Source organism: Corvus brachyrhynchos, unplaced genomic scaffold, assembly GCF_000691975.1.
Source record: "Corvus brachyrhynchos isolate BGI_N302 unplaced genomic scaffold, ASM69197v1 scaffold5, whole genome shotgun sequence".
Classification (NCBI taxonomy): domain Eukaryota; kingdom Metazoa; phylum Chordata; class Aves; order Passeriformes; family Corvidae; genus Corvus; species Corvus brachyrhynchos.
In genome coordinates, this window is record NW_008238321.1 from 6,723,162 (window position 1) to 6,742,465 (window position 19,304).

The 19,304-nt window shown below is 51.2% G+C and overlaps 1 protein-coding gene across 1 annotated transcript in view; it reads left to right on the plus strand.

The window, feature by feature from the left end:
• Positions 1 to 19,304, plus strand: part of PEMT (phosphatidylethanolamine N-methyltransferase) — a 41,925-nt gene that overhangs the window by 13,250 nt on the left and 9,371 nt on the right. The window contains exons 3-4 of the mRNA XM_008633437.2: positions 8,917 to 9,032; positions 16,881 to 17,026. Of these exons, the coding sequence (XP_008631659.1) occupies positions 8,917 to 9,032; positions 16,881 to 17,026 (262 nt within the window). The remainder of the gene's footprint in view (positions 1 to 8,916; positions 9,033 to 16,880; positions 17,027 to 19,304) is intronic.

Consider the following 19,304-nt stretch of genomic DNA (forward strand, 5'->3'; position numbering starts at 1 on the left):
GTGTGGTGCAGCAAAGAGCTTGTCTTCCTAAATCTGTGCCAGTTCAAACATCGTCAGTGCTATTGTTGGATCGCTTTGTTTGAAAATGGGTCTGTTGGGTAGACGGCTTGTTCGATGAAAGCAGCTGTGTAGAACACTTCAGGCACTTCCTCAGCTTTGCTTTATTTAGGGCTGTATGAGTACGAGCAGCAGGAAAAAAACCCAAGCAAACACAGGACGTGAGGTGGGCAGAATGTTCTCAGTCACTCAAGAGACTGGCACACACCTTTGCTTCTGGTTTGTTTGTGAAAGTGCCTGCTATGGGCTGCCTGAGCAAAATCCAATCTGTTTGCCCCAAGGAAAACACTCATATTCAGAGAAATGTGTGAAAATACGAGGCTTGTGGTTTTCTGGATGGGAGCTCTGTGCAGTGGGAAGCTGAGTGTGGGCCAAGTCATCTGGGCATGGAAGATGAAAAGAAATCCAGCAAAATGCTTCACCGTCCTGCTCACGAGATACTCATCTGGCAGTACTTACCTTCCCTCTGAGCTCCAGCAGAGCCCCACGTATTTGTGTGGAGGCAGCTTTTGCCTTTCCCTAATCTCAGAAGATTATTTTATTTGGTTGTATTCATGGTTTAGAGGAGCTGGGTGTGTCCCAGCTGCTCCCCATTCCCTCAAGCAGCCCATGTCCCTCCCACTGTTCGGCCATCCCTTCCACGTCCCAGGCTGGGACTGGAAAGGTCCTTCCCCATCCTGTGCTGCATTCTGGAGAAATCATTATTTCACAGATACTTTTTCCATGGGATTTGCTGGCTGGGAAAGTCGGGTTGGGCTGTGCAGCCTGATTCCCTGTGGCAGGAGCACATAGCCCTTCCCTTTCACTCTCGGGGAGCTGCTCATAAGGGCTCCCCATGCCCACTCTCAAAATTAATTAACGCAGCTCGTTCTGAGTTATTGAAATCACCTGCCTTCAGCTTCCAGCTCTTTGGACATAAATCATGAGCTCTTTGCTTTGAGGAGAAACTGTTCGGATTTTGTGTTGGAAATTGCTAGCAAATACAGCCCATGTTCTGTGTCATTTTTGTTTTTATTGAAGAGGAGAGGATGTGGCTCATGGAACATCGATGAACCCAGGCTGCCTTGGTGTACACTAAGCAAGGGCTTGTTTTCATTGCAGCCAGCTAATGAGATCCCACTTTGACAAATCACATAAACACTATTAGAGAAATGAAATTTTTTATCTCACTGTTTATCATGAGTGGATTCAAGGTAACAGCTCATATGGAGGTAATTTCGAGGGATAACTTTGAGGTAAAGCATACCCAGTCTTTATGAAACCCTTATCTGTTTAACTGCAGGCTTATTTTGTTTCCCCAGCTCAAGGCTGTTAGCTGAGGTGACCTGTGCTGTTTCAGTCCAGTTACTTTCACTAGACATGGGTGCAGGGAAGGTTATTTTTTAGGCTAAACGTGGTGGAGGCAGGCTGGGTTTCTTTAATATCCTTCCATTTCTAAAGAAGTAGAGTCACTTTACTCTTCTCCCTGTGTCAAAGTGCTCAGACTGGACCCTGTTGACCTCCTCACTGGCAGCATTCATGAGGAAAGATTCACTAGAAGAGGCACTCCAGCTTGTGTTTCATCCTCTTGCTGGTTTGGGTGATGGGCCCTGTAGGCAGCGAGGTTTGTCACACTGTCTCGTCTCACTGCAGCTTTTTGGTTTTGGAGAGCAGCCCACCCTCCTCTTTGCCTGTAGGTAGTTCTCTTCTTCAGCCCCTTGGATGTTCTCCTTTTTTTGAAGCCCTTTGTGTGTTCCAAACCTCCTGTTCCACTCTGAGAGCCTGCAAACGTGGTTTTTCCCTCTGTGCAGCTCTTTGTCAGCTGGGTGTGCAGCCCCAGCGTTCCAGCTGGCTGTTCCACACCTCAGTGTCCTTGTAAAGCCAGTCCACACATCACCTTGTCTCTCCAAAATCCCGCTCCCGTTTCTTTTGGCTGGAATAAAAAACAACCCCCCCCCCAATCCAGAGCCCATTAAAGGCAATGGAAAAATCTTCCTTACGTCAAATTGACGCCTTCCTTTCCAAACTGAAAGCCCTTGGCAGCCATGGAGGAGCTGAGTTGTGCTGCTCCGCTGTGGCTTGCTGACAGCTGTTACTGCCATCACACCAGTGAGGGAATGGGAAAGGAGGAAAACTTAACTGGTATAGCTTGCTGGGGAGACCTGGATGAGCCAGTGCATCCCCATCTCTTGGGATACTTGCCAGCCCTCAAACCAGGGTGCTTGGAGCCTCCAGGCTCTGCCAGGAGTTGCTGCCATGCTCTGGCTCCATGTGCGTGGGCACGGACTGTCACCTGTTGTCCCCAGCACCTGCTGCTCACCATCAAACCATCTCTGGGTGCATCTTTTCTTGGGGCACTACCATGAAAAAGCCTTTACAAGCTCCATGGACACAGTCCCTGGCCTGCTTTGCCTCACAGCTCACATGAAACCATTAAGATGGTGCTTATCTCTTCTCATATCACTTCAGTGTTTTAATTGCACGAACTGGAAGCTGCTGCTCCAGTACTTGGTGGGGGAACTTCACAAGGCTTTAATCGTTTGCTAAAAAGCTTTCAGGCTGCACTACCATCTCATGGCTCTCTGTAATGGAGAGACTGTGAGTTGAGAAACCTTCAGAGAAGTAACTCAGTCGCTGCATCATGGTTTTTCCCAGCGCAGGCAGGAAGCAGCTAAGCAAAGTGGAGCCCACTGGGATGCTGGCAGGAGCTTGGCAGCTGTGACCAGCTCCCACAAGGCACTGTGCTGGCAGGAGGGGCTCAGAGCCTCATGGTGGTCTCCTGGTCACCCCAAGTGCTGGCTTCTCCTTCTGGAGAGTGTCCAGTGGGGATGGCTCAGCCTCCAGCTTTCCATGGTTTAGAGCTCGCAGAGGTGAGGGGTGATGCTCCCACCCTACCAAAGGGACAGCAAGTGATGGCATGTGGGATAAAGGCTGCTGGATGATCTGCTGGCCCCAGTGACGGAGCACAGCTGAGAACTGGTAGTTCATAGCACAGAAAAGGTGGTGGATGGGGAGTGCCTGAGGGACTGGCCTGCTAAAGGCTGGAAGAGGGAAGACACCCGTTGTCTGCCCTGTGTTGGGAATCACCCACCAGCGATGGGCACTGGAGTGGGCACACGGGAGTCCCCACAGCCCAGCTCACCCCTGCCTGTTTGCCAGGCCCTGCCCACGGGGTGGCTTTGGAGCCCTCGTGGGTTTAGGACCCCTTCCCAGGGCCATGTGCCCACCCGGGGCTGGCCTGGTGCTCACACCAGCACACGGGGAAGGAGTTCTGTGCTTCATATTGGCAGCACCGCTGTGCTGGGAACGTGACTGCAGGGAGGTGACGGCTAATTGCTGCAGCGAGTCAAGGACTGTTTAAGCAGCTAATTAATTCCTCCTAATCAGCCCTTGATCTGTTGAAAACTGCATGGCATTATCTCCTCTGCTGCAACACCTTGATAATTCCTGTCTGAATGGCCTTCACGGAGAACATATTTAAATAAACTCAATAGAGATTTCAGACAGATAGCAACTATAATTACCAGCTTGTACAAATTAAAACTGTGGTTTGTTCTGTTCTTTTTCTCCTGCCTTCACTGCCCAGAGCTCCTGCTAATCATGTTCCCGCTGCCAGTGGCACGCAGGTCCCCGGGGCATTTTCTGCACATGCCTTTGGAAAGCCTGTGCCTGGTGCTGGGGTGGGCTGATGTGGCTGCACATGGGCACATGCCAGCCTCAGGTGGTGTCATTCCCGTGCCAGGGGCTCAATGCTGTCCTGGTGAGCTGCAGGAACAGCCACCACACATCCCTTGGGGCTACCATGCATGATCCTCCCCAGGACCAGCCCTGCAGTTTCCCCTCCTGTCTTTCCTAAGGTTTGCAGCCTCCTGGAAACACAGAATTTTTCTCACCTGGGAGGGACACACTCAGACAAAGTGATGCAGGCTTTCAGCCTGGCCACAATGTTCACCTGGTGCCTTTGGTGCTTCCCTTTGGCACTGGACTGTCTGCACTGAGTGCTGCTGGCTGCAGCAGGGCTCGAGCATTGTTAGGATGGATAAGGTCAGGCCATACTCATTTCCTCCACAGCCACTTGGGACAGCCAGAAAGACTGGCTCCTCTGGCATTTGGCAAAGGTCAGCCAGCCCCAGTGCTCGCATTTCCATTCCAGCCAGCTCTGCTTCCCTGCCTGCTCCTGGGAGTACCACAACCAAGGTCTGGGTGCTCAGGTCTATCTTCTTCCTCCCTGTCTTTAGGTAACTGTAATGGCTGTGAGCAGGGTCGTTTTCCAGCATTCAGTGACAGAGAGCAGGGAATGTCCTTATGCTTTAATGAGGGATTACAGGGAATCAGAAAGGAAAAATGGATTTTTCATAACAGGAACAGGTCGATACCTCTGGTCTCTGTGGGTGAAATAAGGGTAATATCAGGTTTCCTGCTCTTTCAGCAGGTCATGAACCAGCTGGGGCACGTCTTTCCCAGTGGGAGATGTTCACGTGGAGCCACCTAAGCCCAGAGTCAGGGATTCTCTTGCTGTAGCATCCCATGGGAGAACTTACCCCATGGCTGGCCTAGGAGAGGTCAGACTGAAGGAGAAATTTATTCTGTTGGAAGAAACTCCTTACTATAAGGATGGTGAGGCCATGGCACAGGTTTACCAGAGAAGATGTGGCTGCCCCATCCCTGGGAGTGTCCAGGGCCAGATTGGATGGGGCTTGGAGCAACCTGGTTAAGTGGAAGATGTCTGCACATGGCAGGGGATGGAATGAGCCAAGTTTAAGGTCCCTTCCAACGCAAACCACTCCCTGACTCTATGAAAAGAAATTTGCTCAGTTTGGTTTTGTCTGAAGGTTTTTATTGAGTTGGGACTGGATCATCCATATATCCAGGGCTCTCCCTATGCACTTGCATCCTCTTGGGACTGGGGCTCAAATGTACCCTGGAGAGATGATTGTTCTTCCTCTGGACTTTTCATGGAATTTCTGACTTTGGGACCCCTCAGCAGGCTTCCTAGACCCCATGGGATAGGGAAAAATTCTTCATGCTGTCAAATACTGTGAGGTGGGTATATGAAGGGAGGACATCCTGTTCTTTGTCATCTTTTCTCCAGCCCAGACTTGGACACTGAATATTTTCATGCCAACAGTTTGTCAAGGGCAAGGGCATCCCCAGAAATGTGCAGAGCATCTCCCCAGGTGGATGATGGGTCCAGGATTTTGCAGGATGTGGATCCAGCCGCTCTGCCCTGCTCCCTGGAGAGCTGGGAAACAGCCACTCACTTCTACCCTCCAGTGCCTCAGTTTCCCTTGGTTTGAGGGGAGCTGCTAATCTATCCCAGCCTTCCAGGAGTGCTACAAGACTAAATGCACCAGTTCCTGAATGTTTTTCTTTGGGTACCATGGTGATGGGGCAATGTGAGGACATAAAATTACTGATTTGCATCGAGATGCAAGGTGTCCCTTTGTCCTGAGCCTTTGGGCTATCTGGTTTCGTTGTCCATCTCTGGGGCGAGCCAGATACAGCAATGGAGTCACATGAAACAGCACAAAGGCTCTAATTCAGAGCTGGGACTGAGCAATTAAAATGTAGCATGTTCAGAAGGCAGCTTCCCTGGATGGCAGACAAAAAGAATCCATTTCCTTCAAACAAATACTAAATATTAATGAAAGGCCATGGTCTGCCATGCACACAGAGCTGGAAAGAGCATTTCCCGTTGATGACTGCAGAGGCAGGTTCGTGAGATGAAATTGCTTTTTGAATGGTTATTTGTGGCCTTTCTCGAGGTGGCTCATGGTTTGCCTGCCCAAAAAAAGAAAAGGAAACTGAGAGCATTTCCATTTTCCATCAGGGCAGGCACTGGGGATGTGTGCCGGTGCTTTCATTTTTGTTTACGCAATTGCCCGGGTGGTTGGGGAAATGTCTTGGATCGGTTACGTAGAAATCAGCCCCAAATTTACGTCGAGAAGGAAGCAATTCCCTGGGAACATCAGCCAGCTGAGCCTGCCCCTGGAACGGCCTGCCAAAGGCAGAACATGGGACCCAAGAGCATCCCTGGCTTTGCAGCCACATCCGCTTGTTGATTTATTTCAATAACGAGCATTGGGAGAAACATTAAAAAAAATACTTGCAAGTAATTACCTCACCAAGTATCCTAAAGTGAAAGCAGAGTGCTGGGAGCTTTGGAAAAGGAATTTTTTCTATTGCTTTGACCCTTGGGTAAGTCAGGAAACTTTGTATTAACTCCATTTCCAAACTTGGAACTGGAAGAAAAATAAAAATGCTCCTCTTGCTCCCTTTCCAGGACACACAGCCCTGACATGAAACTTTTCTCCCTGATGCTGCCCGTGGTCAGCACACTGCCAGCCTCAGCTGGGAGGGCAAACAGTGCACCAGGAATGGGTGCAGCCTCCTGGGAAGCTGCTGGTGTCCCACACACGGCCATTGAGGATGCTGGAAGCATCTTGCATCCATCACACAGTAAACAATAACGCATCGGCTCACGATTTTATAAAACTATCAAGGCAGCTGCTTAGCTGTGGGTCGATCGAGTGCTAATATTAGCTCAAAATGACTAAAATTAGAAAATTAGAACCAAGCCAGAACTAATTAGTTGTTCAAGGAATAGAACCAGAACCGGAACTAATTAATTGTTACTGAAATATCGCCGCGGGGCCCGGTGGGTGCCGCTGCTTCCAGCCCCGTGCCGGCTCCTGCTCCGCTTAGCTCGGAATGGCTCCTGTGTGGGCTTGAAAAGGAGCCTGGGGTCCTATCTGAAGGCTGTGACAGCTAAATAAGAGTTGGCATCTCAGTCCCAGCTGTGTGATGCAGCACGAACTGGGCTGTGCTGGGAGTGATCCCATCGCAGCCGTGGCAGCTGCTGCCTGAAGGGCTCAGAAACACAGCCCCTCATCCCGGCCTCGCTGCCCAAATGTGCCTTTCTAAAGGTGAGGGTAGTTACAGTGACTGCCTCCATGGCTCCCAGCAGCACACCAGCTCTTCCCTCTGATCCCAGTGGCTCTGCCTTCTCCTTCAGCTCTGCCGCCACTGAGATGCTCTTCAAAGCTCCCTGAGTGAGCCAGGAGCTGCCATCCATGCAAACGCTGCCAGAATAATTTCCAGGGAATTAGGAAGCTGGTACAGATAACTGGCACTTGGCTGCATTTTTCCATCTGTGACTCAGTCACCTGTATGGTCACTTCTTTTTACTTTCCAAAGGTGGTAATACACTTTACATTTCTTTTTCCACTCTCTCAGCACTCAAACAGCAGCTCCGATTTTAGCAGCAGCGTGACGCACGGTGTTTTAAATTCAATTTAGAATACAAACTATTTATACCAGCCAGAAAAAGGCAGTGAAGCAGCTCTCTCTGTCATGAGTGGATTTGTAATTTCAGAGCAATCATTGCATAACTAATTGAATCAGCTCTCAGCATGTGAAATCAGTGCCCCTGCTTATCAGAGGTTTTCATCGTTCCCCCCTCCTGAAGCCAGCAGTCCCCCTCCACCAGCAGCACTTTGTGCTCCTGCATCAGCCTGGGAAGAAAGCGAGACCTGCAAAGCTGCCTTTTTCTGCTCAAATTGAGCCAATAAATTACCAGATACATTCAGAGTAGATGAAGAGCTGAGTTGCAGGTGCCCCCAAAAGCTGCCCAGGCTCTGTGCGAGGGAGTGAAGTGCATTTGAAGCTAATCAAGTGCCAGCCATGTCTGAGAAGCAAATTGGTGCCGAGATGTTCTGCTGACTCCCACTTCCTGCTTCATTGCCCAGGTGTGCTCTCTCTCCTTGGCTGGAATTTCAGGTCTGATGTCTGATCCAAACCTCCAGCTTGGCACTTGAAAATGGAGCCTAAGAGGGGCGATAAATATAGCGACAGCTTTCCGAGGGATGCAGGAAAGGTAGAGAGTAAAGTAGCTGTAAGGATTTTTATCACCTGGGAGTGCCGGGCCTGGATTTGGTGACTGGGGTGGATCTGGTCCTGCTCTTTGGGAGCAGCTCCAACCACCTGCGTGCAGCAGCCTCCCAGGGTGAGAGGGCACCTCCTCATCCATGAGGCGGTTTGGGCAGGGGCCCATCAGCATCTGCAGAACAGGGAGCTGAACATGGGAGCCAGTGAAAAGTGTGCTGTGAAGGATGCTAACGCCTCCCCAGGGATGGTGCATGTGGATGTGTGAGTCCTGGGCTGGGATGGGTGAGGAGGGCAGACTAAACCTTACTGGCTACAATTGCTGAGTGCTGATGAAGGCTAAGCTGGTTCAGCTGGTACAAGTGGAAGCACTTCTCTGGGCAAGGCTGGCAGATCTTGTCTTGGGGAAGCTTGAGGGAGGGCTTGCAAACTTTCCTGGATGTGTACAGGGAGGGGTTGTTCCTGGCAGGTGTGATCCCTGTGATTGGATGTGGGAGATGCCACAGACCAGAAAATGAGAGTTGAGCGTCCCTGTGTTGCATCCCCTGCTCAGGGATCTGTTTTCCTTTCAGGAGAGCAATATTAGGATCCGTGGCAGGGGCCTCTTGTTTTTGGTGGCCAGGAGACAGCCTTAGCAATGCTCTCAGCCTTGTTGGACACATGCCCAAGCCTCATATTCCCCAAAACTGATGTGTAGGGTATTTTTTGGTTTGGTGGTTTTTTTCTTTCATGAGCCTGTGCCTTGTTGCTGCTGGCTGTCCTTGTGTGCAAGGGCATATGCAATACAAGCAGGGTCTGGCATGGATGGGAGAAGGAACTTCCATCCCCAGGCTTGGTTCAGCCATGTCTCATCAGTGGCCTCCGCTTGTTTCTTGCACAAAGCCACACAGACAAAGTGTCCTGAACATGTGAGGCCAAGGCTGTGGGATTTGTGCTCCTGGGGCAGCCTGTTCCAAGCACCCGAACCACCCACTTTGTTTTCCCTTGTCTCTCCAGGTAGCCAGATGGGAGCACAAAACACGAGCGCTCAGCCAAGTCTTCGGCTCTCCACATGCTGCCTGTTACTGCCTGGGTGCTGTGATCCTGGTGCTGAACTGTGTGCGGAGCCACTGGTAAGGAGCTCATCCTGCTGCTATATATCCATGGAAAGAAATGCCCCTGTAGAGTGGGGGGAAAGAGGGACATTTGCTCAGCAGTGTTAAATCCAGCCCCAGCGTATTACTTTTCCATGGCTGGATAACTTCAGCCAGCAGCAGATTTATTCCAAGGTTTGTAATAAAGATGAGGGATGCAGCATCATGGCCAAACCCATCAGTCTGACCAGTTGTTAAGTGTCACAGGTTACCTTGCTCTGCTCCCTGGGGATGTTTCCCCTCTCCTGTGAGCAGCCCAGGTGGCAGGAGGGCTGTTTACCCAGGATGGATCATATGTAACAGCAGAATTTTTAAATTTTCTAGTAAAAATCATGAACAAAATTAAAGCTGCTTTTAAGAAGCCGCAGTTTCCTGTGCAGAAGAGCAGGATTACCTGTGCACTTCACAAACAGTCTCTTGAAATTCTTATCTGCTATCTCTAAACACTACCTGTGCTAGCTAATAGTATTGCATGACTGATACACCAAACTCCATGGGAATATGTCCTTTAACATTCCCAGTGCAGCAGAGAGGTTTTACTGCAGAAGATTTCCTCAATGCCAGCAATTTATCTGCGATCTGGTAGGCTTTATCTCCACTGCAGTTAGGAGAGACAGACTCACTAAATTCCCAGATTCAATTATACCAGGGTCAGAGCTAATGGGTTGTTTAGTACTCTGGGTAATTTCCCAGGTGAAGAGTTCTCAGGTCGGAATCTGCACATGTATTTAAGAGCTCTGCTTTCCTGGAAATGACACCAGGACCTGCCCTTGCCCCTCTGTGTTTGTCCCAGCTACTGCTGATGGCAAAAACAGAAAGAAAGCTTGCAGTGAACAAGGCTATAATCGAATGCAGAGGGCATGTGTGTGTGCTGCTGATGTCTTAGTGACACAGCGGGCTTGGATTTTGCTGGGGAATGTCTTGACAGTCTCTTGCACAAATTACACAGTTACTTGTTGTCTGGGAAGCAATGCAAAGCCTTGTCCTTGCCTTTAATTAAAAACATGGCTGGTGGAGGGACAATCTCCATTCCCAGTGGTCCTGCTGGCTCCTGGGTCAGCGAGGCTCGCGGGTCACAGCGAGGTGCTGAGGGGGAACTGCTGGGAGAGCCAAAGTGGCCTCGTGTGTCCTGGCACTGCTTCACGCTTTGCCCCTGCAGAGCCCTCAGAGCCCTACCAGGGCTGGCTCTGCTCTGTGTCATGAGGGCTGTGGGACTCACTGAGTTTGGCTGTGCCTGTGCAGCCCAGCAGTCAGGCCCTGAAGGAAACAGCAAGGTCGATCCAGGGGGCTGGAAAAGCCCCATCAGGACCTTGGGTTTGGAGGAGAGGCTCTAGAAGACGGGGCAGCTCAGCCCCACCAGAACACAGACGAGATGCCAGCCCATCCCGATGGGCCAAAGCCTTCAAATTACTGCAATGGGAAGTTTATTTTGCCCAGATGTTTCCAGGTGTTTGGTTTATTCCCTCCCCTTTCCTTGGTGCTGAAGTTGGCCTGAGTGATGGCTAGCAGGCTTTGGAGGCTCTCCAGGCAAGGCAAGCCTTTAACTGTGGGAGGGATGGGATGGCTCCAGGGTGATCATCAGAGCAGCAACTGCTGGAGTTATCCCAAAACACACCTGGGAGACTCACTGCCTCCATTCCCAGCTCAGTGAGCCCTCCAGGGCTGCCCAAGGCTTATTGCTCCAGCCTGGAGAGCTTTTGCTGCTTGGGAAGGATTCATCCTGCCCCTTACCCCTTGCATGATGATACCAGCCAGGTCCAGCCTGAGGTTCCACTGACCAGAGGGGCTTCATATGACACAGTCCCTGTCATCTCAGTGGCCAGTGATGCTGGGAGAGACACTTCTCACCTGCTCTTGCTATTTTGCTTTTTCCTTTATTTTATTCTCTGAGTCACTTGTACTGGAGCAGGTTTTCTGCTCCTCAGCCCCTCAGAGACAGTCGCTTGGCTCGGGCTGTGCCTGACACAGTGGCCAGGGTTGCTTGTGCAGAGCGTGAGAGCTGCTGATAGTGAGCAAAAAGGCAGCCTCAGGGGTCCCTCCACCCCCAGTGCTGTAATCCAGCCTTTAAAACTCCTCTCTTCCTGCTCTGGGGACTTGTTATGTGGGTGGGGGCTGCCAGGGAGCGATGAGGAGCCATGGGGATGTTTCTTTTGGTTTTAAAAGCCTGCTTCCTTTTTCCAGCTGAATTTTTGAAAGGCTCCGAGCTGGGGGCGGAGGAGGGGAGGGCAGAGCAGACAGAACTTTGGGAGTGGGTTGGCATTTTGGCTGACAGCAGCTGGGAGCCAGGATGTGTGGCTGCTTCACCACGCAGGGTCTGTGCTGTGGTCCTTCCTCAGCCCAGCACCCTGATGCTATCGTGCCAGTTTGGCTCCAAAAGGATACCTTGTGTGTAAGAAGAGGGATGTCTTTGTGCTCAATTAAGCAATTAGATGCTTCCCAGCTCTCAGCTTCATTATCAGCCTTGGCTCGCAATCCAGACTGACCTGTGACCAGGGGGGACCTGCTTAGTCAAGTGCACAAGACAAGCATCCTTAATTGCTTTGGTGCAATGATTATTTTCATTACAGCAGTTTCTTTCTGAGAGAAACAAGAAGGAAGGAACTTCCATCACCGAGGCTCCTATCTGTGAAAACAATTCCTGAACTTTTGACCTATCTGCACTGTGTGCAGTTTGTGACTGTTATCTGTGTGACAGGGGACGTGACAACCTTCACTGTCCTCCAGACTCACATCCGGTGTCGCTCTCTCCTCCCTCACCACGTTGTTGGCATCTTTCCCCACATGAGTTTATTCACAATTAGCCACTAGCACTGCCTCCAAACCCTCCTGCACTGCCTTTGGCACACCCTGGCACACTCCCCACCCCTGAGCAGGTACACAGGGAGCTTCTGAGCCTCCTACCTGACAGGTCTCAGGATGTTTGACTCAGCTTAAATGCAACACCCACGTGCACACCTTGACTGGGGGCACTGCAGGTCATCCACTGGGGTACCCGTGTTGTCTCCATGTGAGTGAGTCCTGCAGAGGCTGTGCCAGGCAGTGCCATTGGCAATGGCTCAGTGGCATCGTGCTGCAGGCTGGCATCAAGTCCTGCATTGATGCCACACTCTGGGTATTGCCTCCAGTGTGGATTTCTCACTTGGAGCTGATTTATTTTCCAGGAAAATAAATCTATCCTGGGACAGGATTTTGCACGGAAAAGGGGTTGTTTGTCATTGCCAGGTAGTGCCTCTCACCTTATGCTCAGTCCTGTTTAATTTTGTGAGCTGGCACCCTAAATGAGTGTGCTGTAAATGGCATCTATCCCAGAACCACATGGCCCTGTGTGCAGAAGTGACCGAGTTTGATGATGGGAATCGAGCGTGGCCTCATGGAGCTGATGCCCCCTCTGAGCCACAGTGCCAGAAATATCTGATGGCTGTTCAGGAAAAGCCCCAGGGAGCCAACAGCACCTCCTGCCCACGGCATCCAGATGAGGAAACCTCACAGCACAGATGTGGGGCAGGGGGAGAAGCTGCCACAGCCCCCAGCTGACCTAAATAACACACACACCCCAGTGCTGTCTGAAAAGCAGAGTCATTATTGGCAAAAGAAGCTGTGAGGATGATGACAGGACTGACAATTGCCAGTGGTATCGGCAGGACGATTTCAGTGTCGTTGAGGTTGCTGTTTTCAAATTAACAAGATCTTTTGTTGCATCGTGTGCTGCTGGGCACCACTGGATGGTTTTTATCCCCATGGCTTCCTTTAGCCAAAAGGAACAAAACCTCAGGCATAGGGCACGGACCGACATCCCACACAGTGACTGTGGCACCTTGCAGTGGTGGCTGTTGTCACCAAAACCCTGGTTGCCTGTACCGCTGCTGCTTCCTTGCTGCCTGCTGGCCCCTGTCCCAATTCTGCTCCAATTGTGCTTATCAGCCCCAGTTTCCAGGCTGGTTTTTGGGATCATTCAAAGGGAGCACTGCTGGGCTGCTCCTGCAGCGACCCAGTTTGCTGGACGAGGTCTTTGTCCTCCTTTGGAGGAGAGGGATGACAAAATACACGTGGTGGGGACTACTGAGAGATGCCCCCAGCAAGACCTAGAAAGCTCAACTTTTCTTTTAGTACAATATTTCCAGGTTTTCTTCCTGCTCCATGTGGCCTTTGGGGATGCATTTCGGGCTGTGACTTGTTAAGTTTTCTGGTTGAATAAATCAGCACCTGATGTGTAAACCTGGCTGCATGTCCTGTCCATGTCCCAACCAGAGGATCTGCTGCCGATTTCCCTTACTCCCACTTTTTTCCTGTGAACCCACTGGTGTGACATGTCCATCCCCATAGTGCAGAACCACTTTGAGTGGTTTTCCAGTTCATGTGGTTTATTATGTGGTAGATGGAAAGAGGAGAGATTCAGACTAGATACAAGGAAGAAATTTTTTATGAGAAAATTTTTTATGTGGAAACACAGGTTGCCCAGAGAAGCTGTGGCTGCCCCATCCCTGGAAGTGTCCGAGGCCAGGTTGGATGGGACTTGGAGCAACCTGGGATAGTGGAAGGTGTCCCTGCCCACGGCAGGGGCTGGAACTAGATGAGCTTTAAGGTCCCTTCCAACCCAAGCCATTCTGGGATTCCCATGGAGCACTGATAAGACTTCTGAGTGTCTGAGCAAGTGCCTCTCTGTTTTTGGGAAGGGTGGGCAGAACAGTGCCTGCTGCCTTGGCTGCTCCATCCTGACAGGAATTAGCCAAATCTGCCAGTTTGGCCAGAGCAGAGTTGAAGGATTTGGGCTTTTCCCAGCTGATGGAGAATGTGTGCCTCTGGCATCATGCTTCAAACTGGCAAATATGGGGAGATTTCAGGGGAAGCCCCATTTTCCCTTTGCCAAAGCTGGGGGCACCTTCCAAGCCCCGCTATGGGGACAGCCCTCCTCATGACAGCAGCCAGGGATGTGATCAAAGTAGGTCGCAGCCTCCCCACCCTCCCCTCTGCTGGAAAAGGGATGGATGCTGCTCACCATGGCAATCGCTCCACTCAGCACAGAAGGCAATTCCAGGTACTGGGACAAAGCCTGGCTCTAATTGATGTCCTCTTGGGTGCTGAGCTGCGCCACTGCCTTGTCACGAGCCTGAAATAAACGCTGTCACCAACGTGACTCAGAGGCGCATGAAGGAAGGGACTGGTTTCATGACAGACTGAAATATGTGGTATTTCGGGAGACTGGCTCACTAGCAAGGGAAATGCCCAAAACCTTGTCCTTCCCTGCCAGGGAGGGCAAAACACGGCCAGGGAGGCTCCCTCACCATCGTGGATGCTGAAATAATTGATGGCTCCATGCTGCTTGTCATGGCCCAGTGTCATAAATGCTTAAAAGGTTTATTTACCAATTCTGAAAACTCCTGAGCGCATCATGTTTAATGCAAATAGAGAGTGTGTTTAGGAAGATATAAACCATTCCTAGAGGGAAAGGCAGTCCATTATCTCTGTGCAAACACCTCCCTCTCTAGCTGTAAGCCAAACAGCAGGGAACTGAGCAAGACATGCTGATGAGAATAACTAATGCAGGCCTATCCGACCATGGAAAGGAGGGATGGGATCATCTGGAGCAGGACAGACAGCTTTGCCAAAACAAACCATACCATGTGCTGGTAGCAAAACTTGCTGTGCTGATTCCCAGCCAGCCAGTTCGTGCACCTTTGTTCCATGTTCCAAGACCAGGTCGGATCACCAGCATCGGATAGAGGAGCCCCAAGGATGTGGGAGAGTGTGGATCCAGCTTATCCAGAGCAAGAAGCAGGCTCTGAGGGCTTTGGTCTTGCTGTGCCTCTTTCTGCTTTGCCATCTCTTTGCCAAGGCCTGAGATCCAAGTGGGTTCCAGCTCAGTGCTGCTGTCCCACATTTGCCTCCCTGGGGATCAGCAAATTCCTGTAAAATCCTTCCTGGTGCTGGTGCCCTCTGGATAGATCCTGGCCAGATGTGGAGCCAAACCCTAATGCTGTGAAAGGCACATCCTGCTCTGTGTGAGTAAAGAGCTCCAGAGCATCCCCAGGGATGTCAGGGTGTGTTCTGAGTGCACAGCCAGGCCAGAATTCCTCAGACAGAAAGGCACATCCCTGCAGGGAGATTGCTTTCCTCCCAAACCCAGGTAGTGCTGGTAGCAGGAACGTGGATTTTTTGGCTTCCTCGTAGAGGAGACTTGTGTCATTTAAAAATAAACGCCACGGAGGTGATGCAAAGGGTTGTGCAGCTGCTGCTGCTTCACAGTGCAGCCAGATTTGCGTCTTCCCATCGGAAATGACTTTAAGCTAAGCCAGTGTGTGCCTGGTGAGCACAGGGAGCTGTGCTGGGCACTGGAGGAGGGCCAGCCCTGGGGACTGTGCTTACATTGCCTGGGGCCACGCCGTTGTTCCTCTGTCTGTGCTTGGCTCCCAGGAAAAGGAATTTCCCTGTAATTTCCAGAGTGTAAATCACCCAGATGCTGTGTTCCTGCTCACTTCTGAGCGTGTTACATTTATTCCGTGTTTTATTTCCTTGCTCCAGTCCAAACTAATGGTTAAATGTCTTGCTCTGAGGTCCTAAAAACTCCTCAACAATAGAAAACCTAGTGGGAGCAAGCTCCAAAGTGAACAAAAGATATCAGCCAGATTCCTAAACCATGGAGTTTAAGTATTATCCTGGACTTGCTTGATGCATGAACTTGCCATCAAGCCTTTGAAAGGTGTGTTTCCAGCTTCCTGGCCTTCAGCCATGCAGGCAGGACTTTCTGTCTCAGCCTTTATTTGGGCGAGAAAATCCAGGGGTTTGCAGGGCTTAGGGAAGATGGACACCAGGGGAAGAAACTATCCCAAGCCCTACACTAAGGAAGGACTTTCCAGCTGAGGAGCCCAGGACTGTGAGCAGGAATAACTCTCCTGGCCCTGACAGACAGTGGTGGCTGGAGGTGCAGGAGAGCTGTTATTCTACTTGAATTTTAGCCTCCAGGGTGCTCATTAAAAAAAGGCTCAGAGTTTCCTACCTCATGTGTCAACAACATGTGGGGAAACACTGTGTAGAGCTCTGTAGGTCTATTATCTCCTCTTGTGTTATTAATGGTGTTTTTTTAATCACAGCGTTGTCTCTTTTGTCACCATGCGTTTGTGTCGGAGCCGTGTGCGATGCTGAGCCTGCCAAGCCCTGGCTCTGGGCAGAGTTCAGGGGACTGAAGGGAGTGGTCAGCATTATTCCGATCACAAACGAGTATTTGGAAGGTCAGACCCGAAATGCCTGACCCAGCCTGGAATGGAGGAGCTGTGTTCACACTCCCTCTTCTCTCGTATTTTCCTTTTGCTGTTCCAATCCTCCCCCTGACTGTCAGGCTCCAGCCATGAATCACTCCTGGGCACGTGGCTAACGCATGAATGCTGCAAAATATTTTGATGGAGGGAAACGGGGGTGGGAGCACGAGATAATCCAGCCAGTTGTTCCCAACTCTTCGAGTCCTGTGCCGAGGCATCGCAGCCTCCAGCATTTGCAAGGGTGTGTGTCCCAGAGCTCTCAGTAATGGTGAAAACTGGGATTTGGTCAATAAGGCAAAGCTTTTGATATCACAAGTCAGTGGGGCTGGTATTTCCAGGAGCTAGCAAGGGTTGTGGGTAGAAATACCAGCCCCCAGTCAAGCCCTGGCTGCTCACAGCCTTCAGCTGATTGCTTTTTCCATTGGGTGGTTGAGTAGGCCTGGGTGGAAAAGGGATCTGGAGAAGGGACTTCCTCAGCAGCTTCCACTCCCAAAGCTCCACATCTCCCAGGGAGACGTGGGTGATGTTAATAATGAGTTGCTGTTTTTAACAGCCCTTGTTGTCTCCTTGACAGCTTCACAGAAGCCATGAAGAGCCAGCCGAAGCTGGAGGGCTGGGACTTACACTGGACCTACTACTCAGGCTTGGCCATCTCGGCTGTAGGGACCTTGTTTGTCATCTCCAGCTTCTTAGCACTGGGTTTCACTGGGACGTTCCTAGGTAAGCACTGAAAATCCAACAGCTTTACCAGAAAGTGCATTTAATCCTTGCAGGGATCTCTTGCTAGGGCAGAGTCCTGTGGGAATTTCCTTGTCCTTGCCTTCAGGGCTGTTAGCTTTGTCATTATGATACCAAAGCATGATCCAACCCTGCTGTTACCTCAGTTACCTCGCACTGAGAGGACAGCACAGTGGTTTTATACAGCAAACCCCATCACCTCCAGCATCAAGCCTGGAGGTTTGGAGCACAGCTGCTCATCTGCCAGCCCAAACACCCTCCAGAAAAGGGACTCCAAGTTCAAGACCCCACAAGTGGCACCGGCGCAGCGGTTGTGAGCTGTCCAGCAGCCCTGCTCCGAGCACCCACCTGCTCGTCACACGTGCTGAGGCAGGATGTTGTTTGCTCTCCCCTCTGCAATAAACCTGATGTTCGTTGACAGATCCTTTTATCTGCCGCTTTATGGCAGAAGGCATTTTCCACTGCGCCTGCTTTAACATTTAGAGCGTAATTCTGTTGGCATTGTTGACTTTAAAAACATGCCAGTATGTGTGGAATTCATAAAAATAAAGTAGAGACAGGAACAATAAATATCCAAGGAAAGGGGCAGCTCCTGCTGGCTGAAATAATCACAGCCCCAGCTTTGACACCTCATTTAGGCTGTGCTTTTGCAAGTGCTTTACAAACCAAATTCAATTAGCTCCTGTGGCGTCGCTAGGAAGAAGAGAGGGACGTAATAAGCCTTCCTGGTTTCAAGTGGAGTTGCAAAGAAATGTGTTGAGTTGGCCAAAATCCTGCTGCCAGAAATAGAGCTCAGCACTCCTGAACATGTGCCTGCACCCTCCATGTGCAGCCTCACTCCTGGCCCCCTGTCACACCCCTGTTCCTCAGCTACCGGGCACCAGCATCCTCCAAAATCACCAGTAGCCCCCTGGAGTGATGCTGTGCCTGTGGAGACATGTCCAGAAAGGCCAGGCACAGGAGTACCCGTCAGCAAGAACTGCTTGAACGCTCCTGAAGTTCAGCCAGATCTGGAGTTGTTTACGTAAAGCCTGATTCATCCGACCAGGAGGATCCACTGGACTTGAACCGCTGGGAAAAAGCAAACAAGTGAGTCAGGCTCAGCATAAGGGGTGAGGGGGCCCTGTCCCTCGGATCTGTATCCCCCGAGGCAGGGAAGAGGTGGGTGTCAGTGGTCCATATAAGGCATTTCTGCGCCATCCTCTCTGCTGGGGAGGCTCTCCCTGCCACCACTGCCCTGGACTGACACAGCAGGACCAGCTCTCTCTGCTAGCGGGGCATGAGGGGCACCAGGGCGGAGCTGAGTCAGGCCGGGGACATGCCAGGAGCCCGTGCTAATGCAGCCAGGCTGGCTCAGGACCTCTGCAGCACTGAGGCATGCCCCAGCTGGAGCCCCACGGAGGATCCATCCTTGGACTGGTAAGAGCTTTTCCGCTTCACATAAGCCCCGTGAGTCCAAGTCAGCAAACTCTTAATGGAGAATGCCCCTCAGTGTGGTTTGTTACCCAGCCACGGAAAAGACACTGAGTCTGCAGGTCTCTGAGGATCTCTTGCTCAAGACTCTCTCAGGATGGGTACTTCCAACATCCGTGCAGGATTTTCATGCCGCACTGGCACTGCTGGAGGAGCAAGGACTTCAGGTAGCAAAGGGTGCACTGCTTGGGCGTCCAGCTTCTTCTCACTGTTGGCATCTGAGCTCAAGAGAAGTTTTGAGAGAGCCTCTGACACACAGGCGCTTCAAAAATTACTGGAGCTGGATGTGACCCTTCCTTTGTGGGTTTTCCTACAGCAGTGAGGGCTGAACTAGGCAGGGCACAGGGCTGCCTGTTGAATTCCTTCCTTACAGCACATTTAGGCTCTGGAGCAGCTGCAGAACACTTTGTGTCTCTAGTGTGGGCTAAACAGTGCAGTGGGAGCCGTGTGAGTCACCCTTCTCCAGCAAGCCTGGCTGTGCCACCCCATCTCCAGCACGGCAGCACCAGCTCCAGATGCTGTTTGCAGCAGCTGGATGTGGCCCCTCTCCCTGGCAGAGCCGTCCCTAGTGCCCTGTCTCCATGCTGTGCCCTCACTGGGATTCAGGCATCACTTCAGCACCCTCACTGTTTCCCCTGCTTCCCAAAAACCACAGTGATGAGGGCTTGGCTTCCCGAGGCTGAGGACATGGAGAGGCTGCTTTGCCTGTCTGAGCCCATCTGCCTCATACCCCAGTGACATTTCTTCCAGCACTGACCAAGATTTCAAGTCAATCTGACTTGACCGA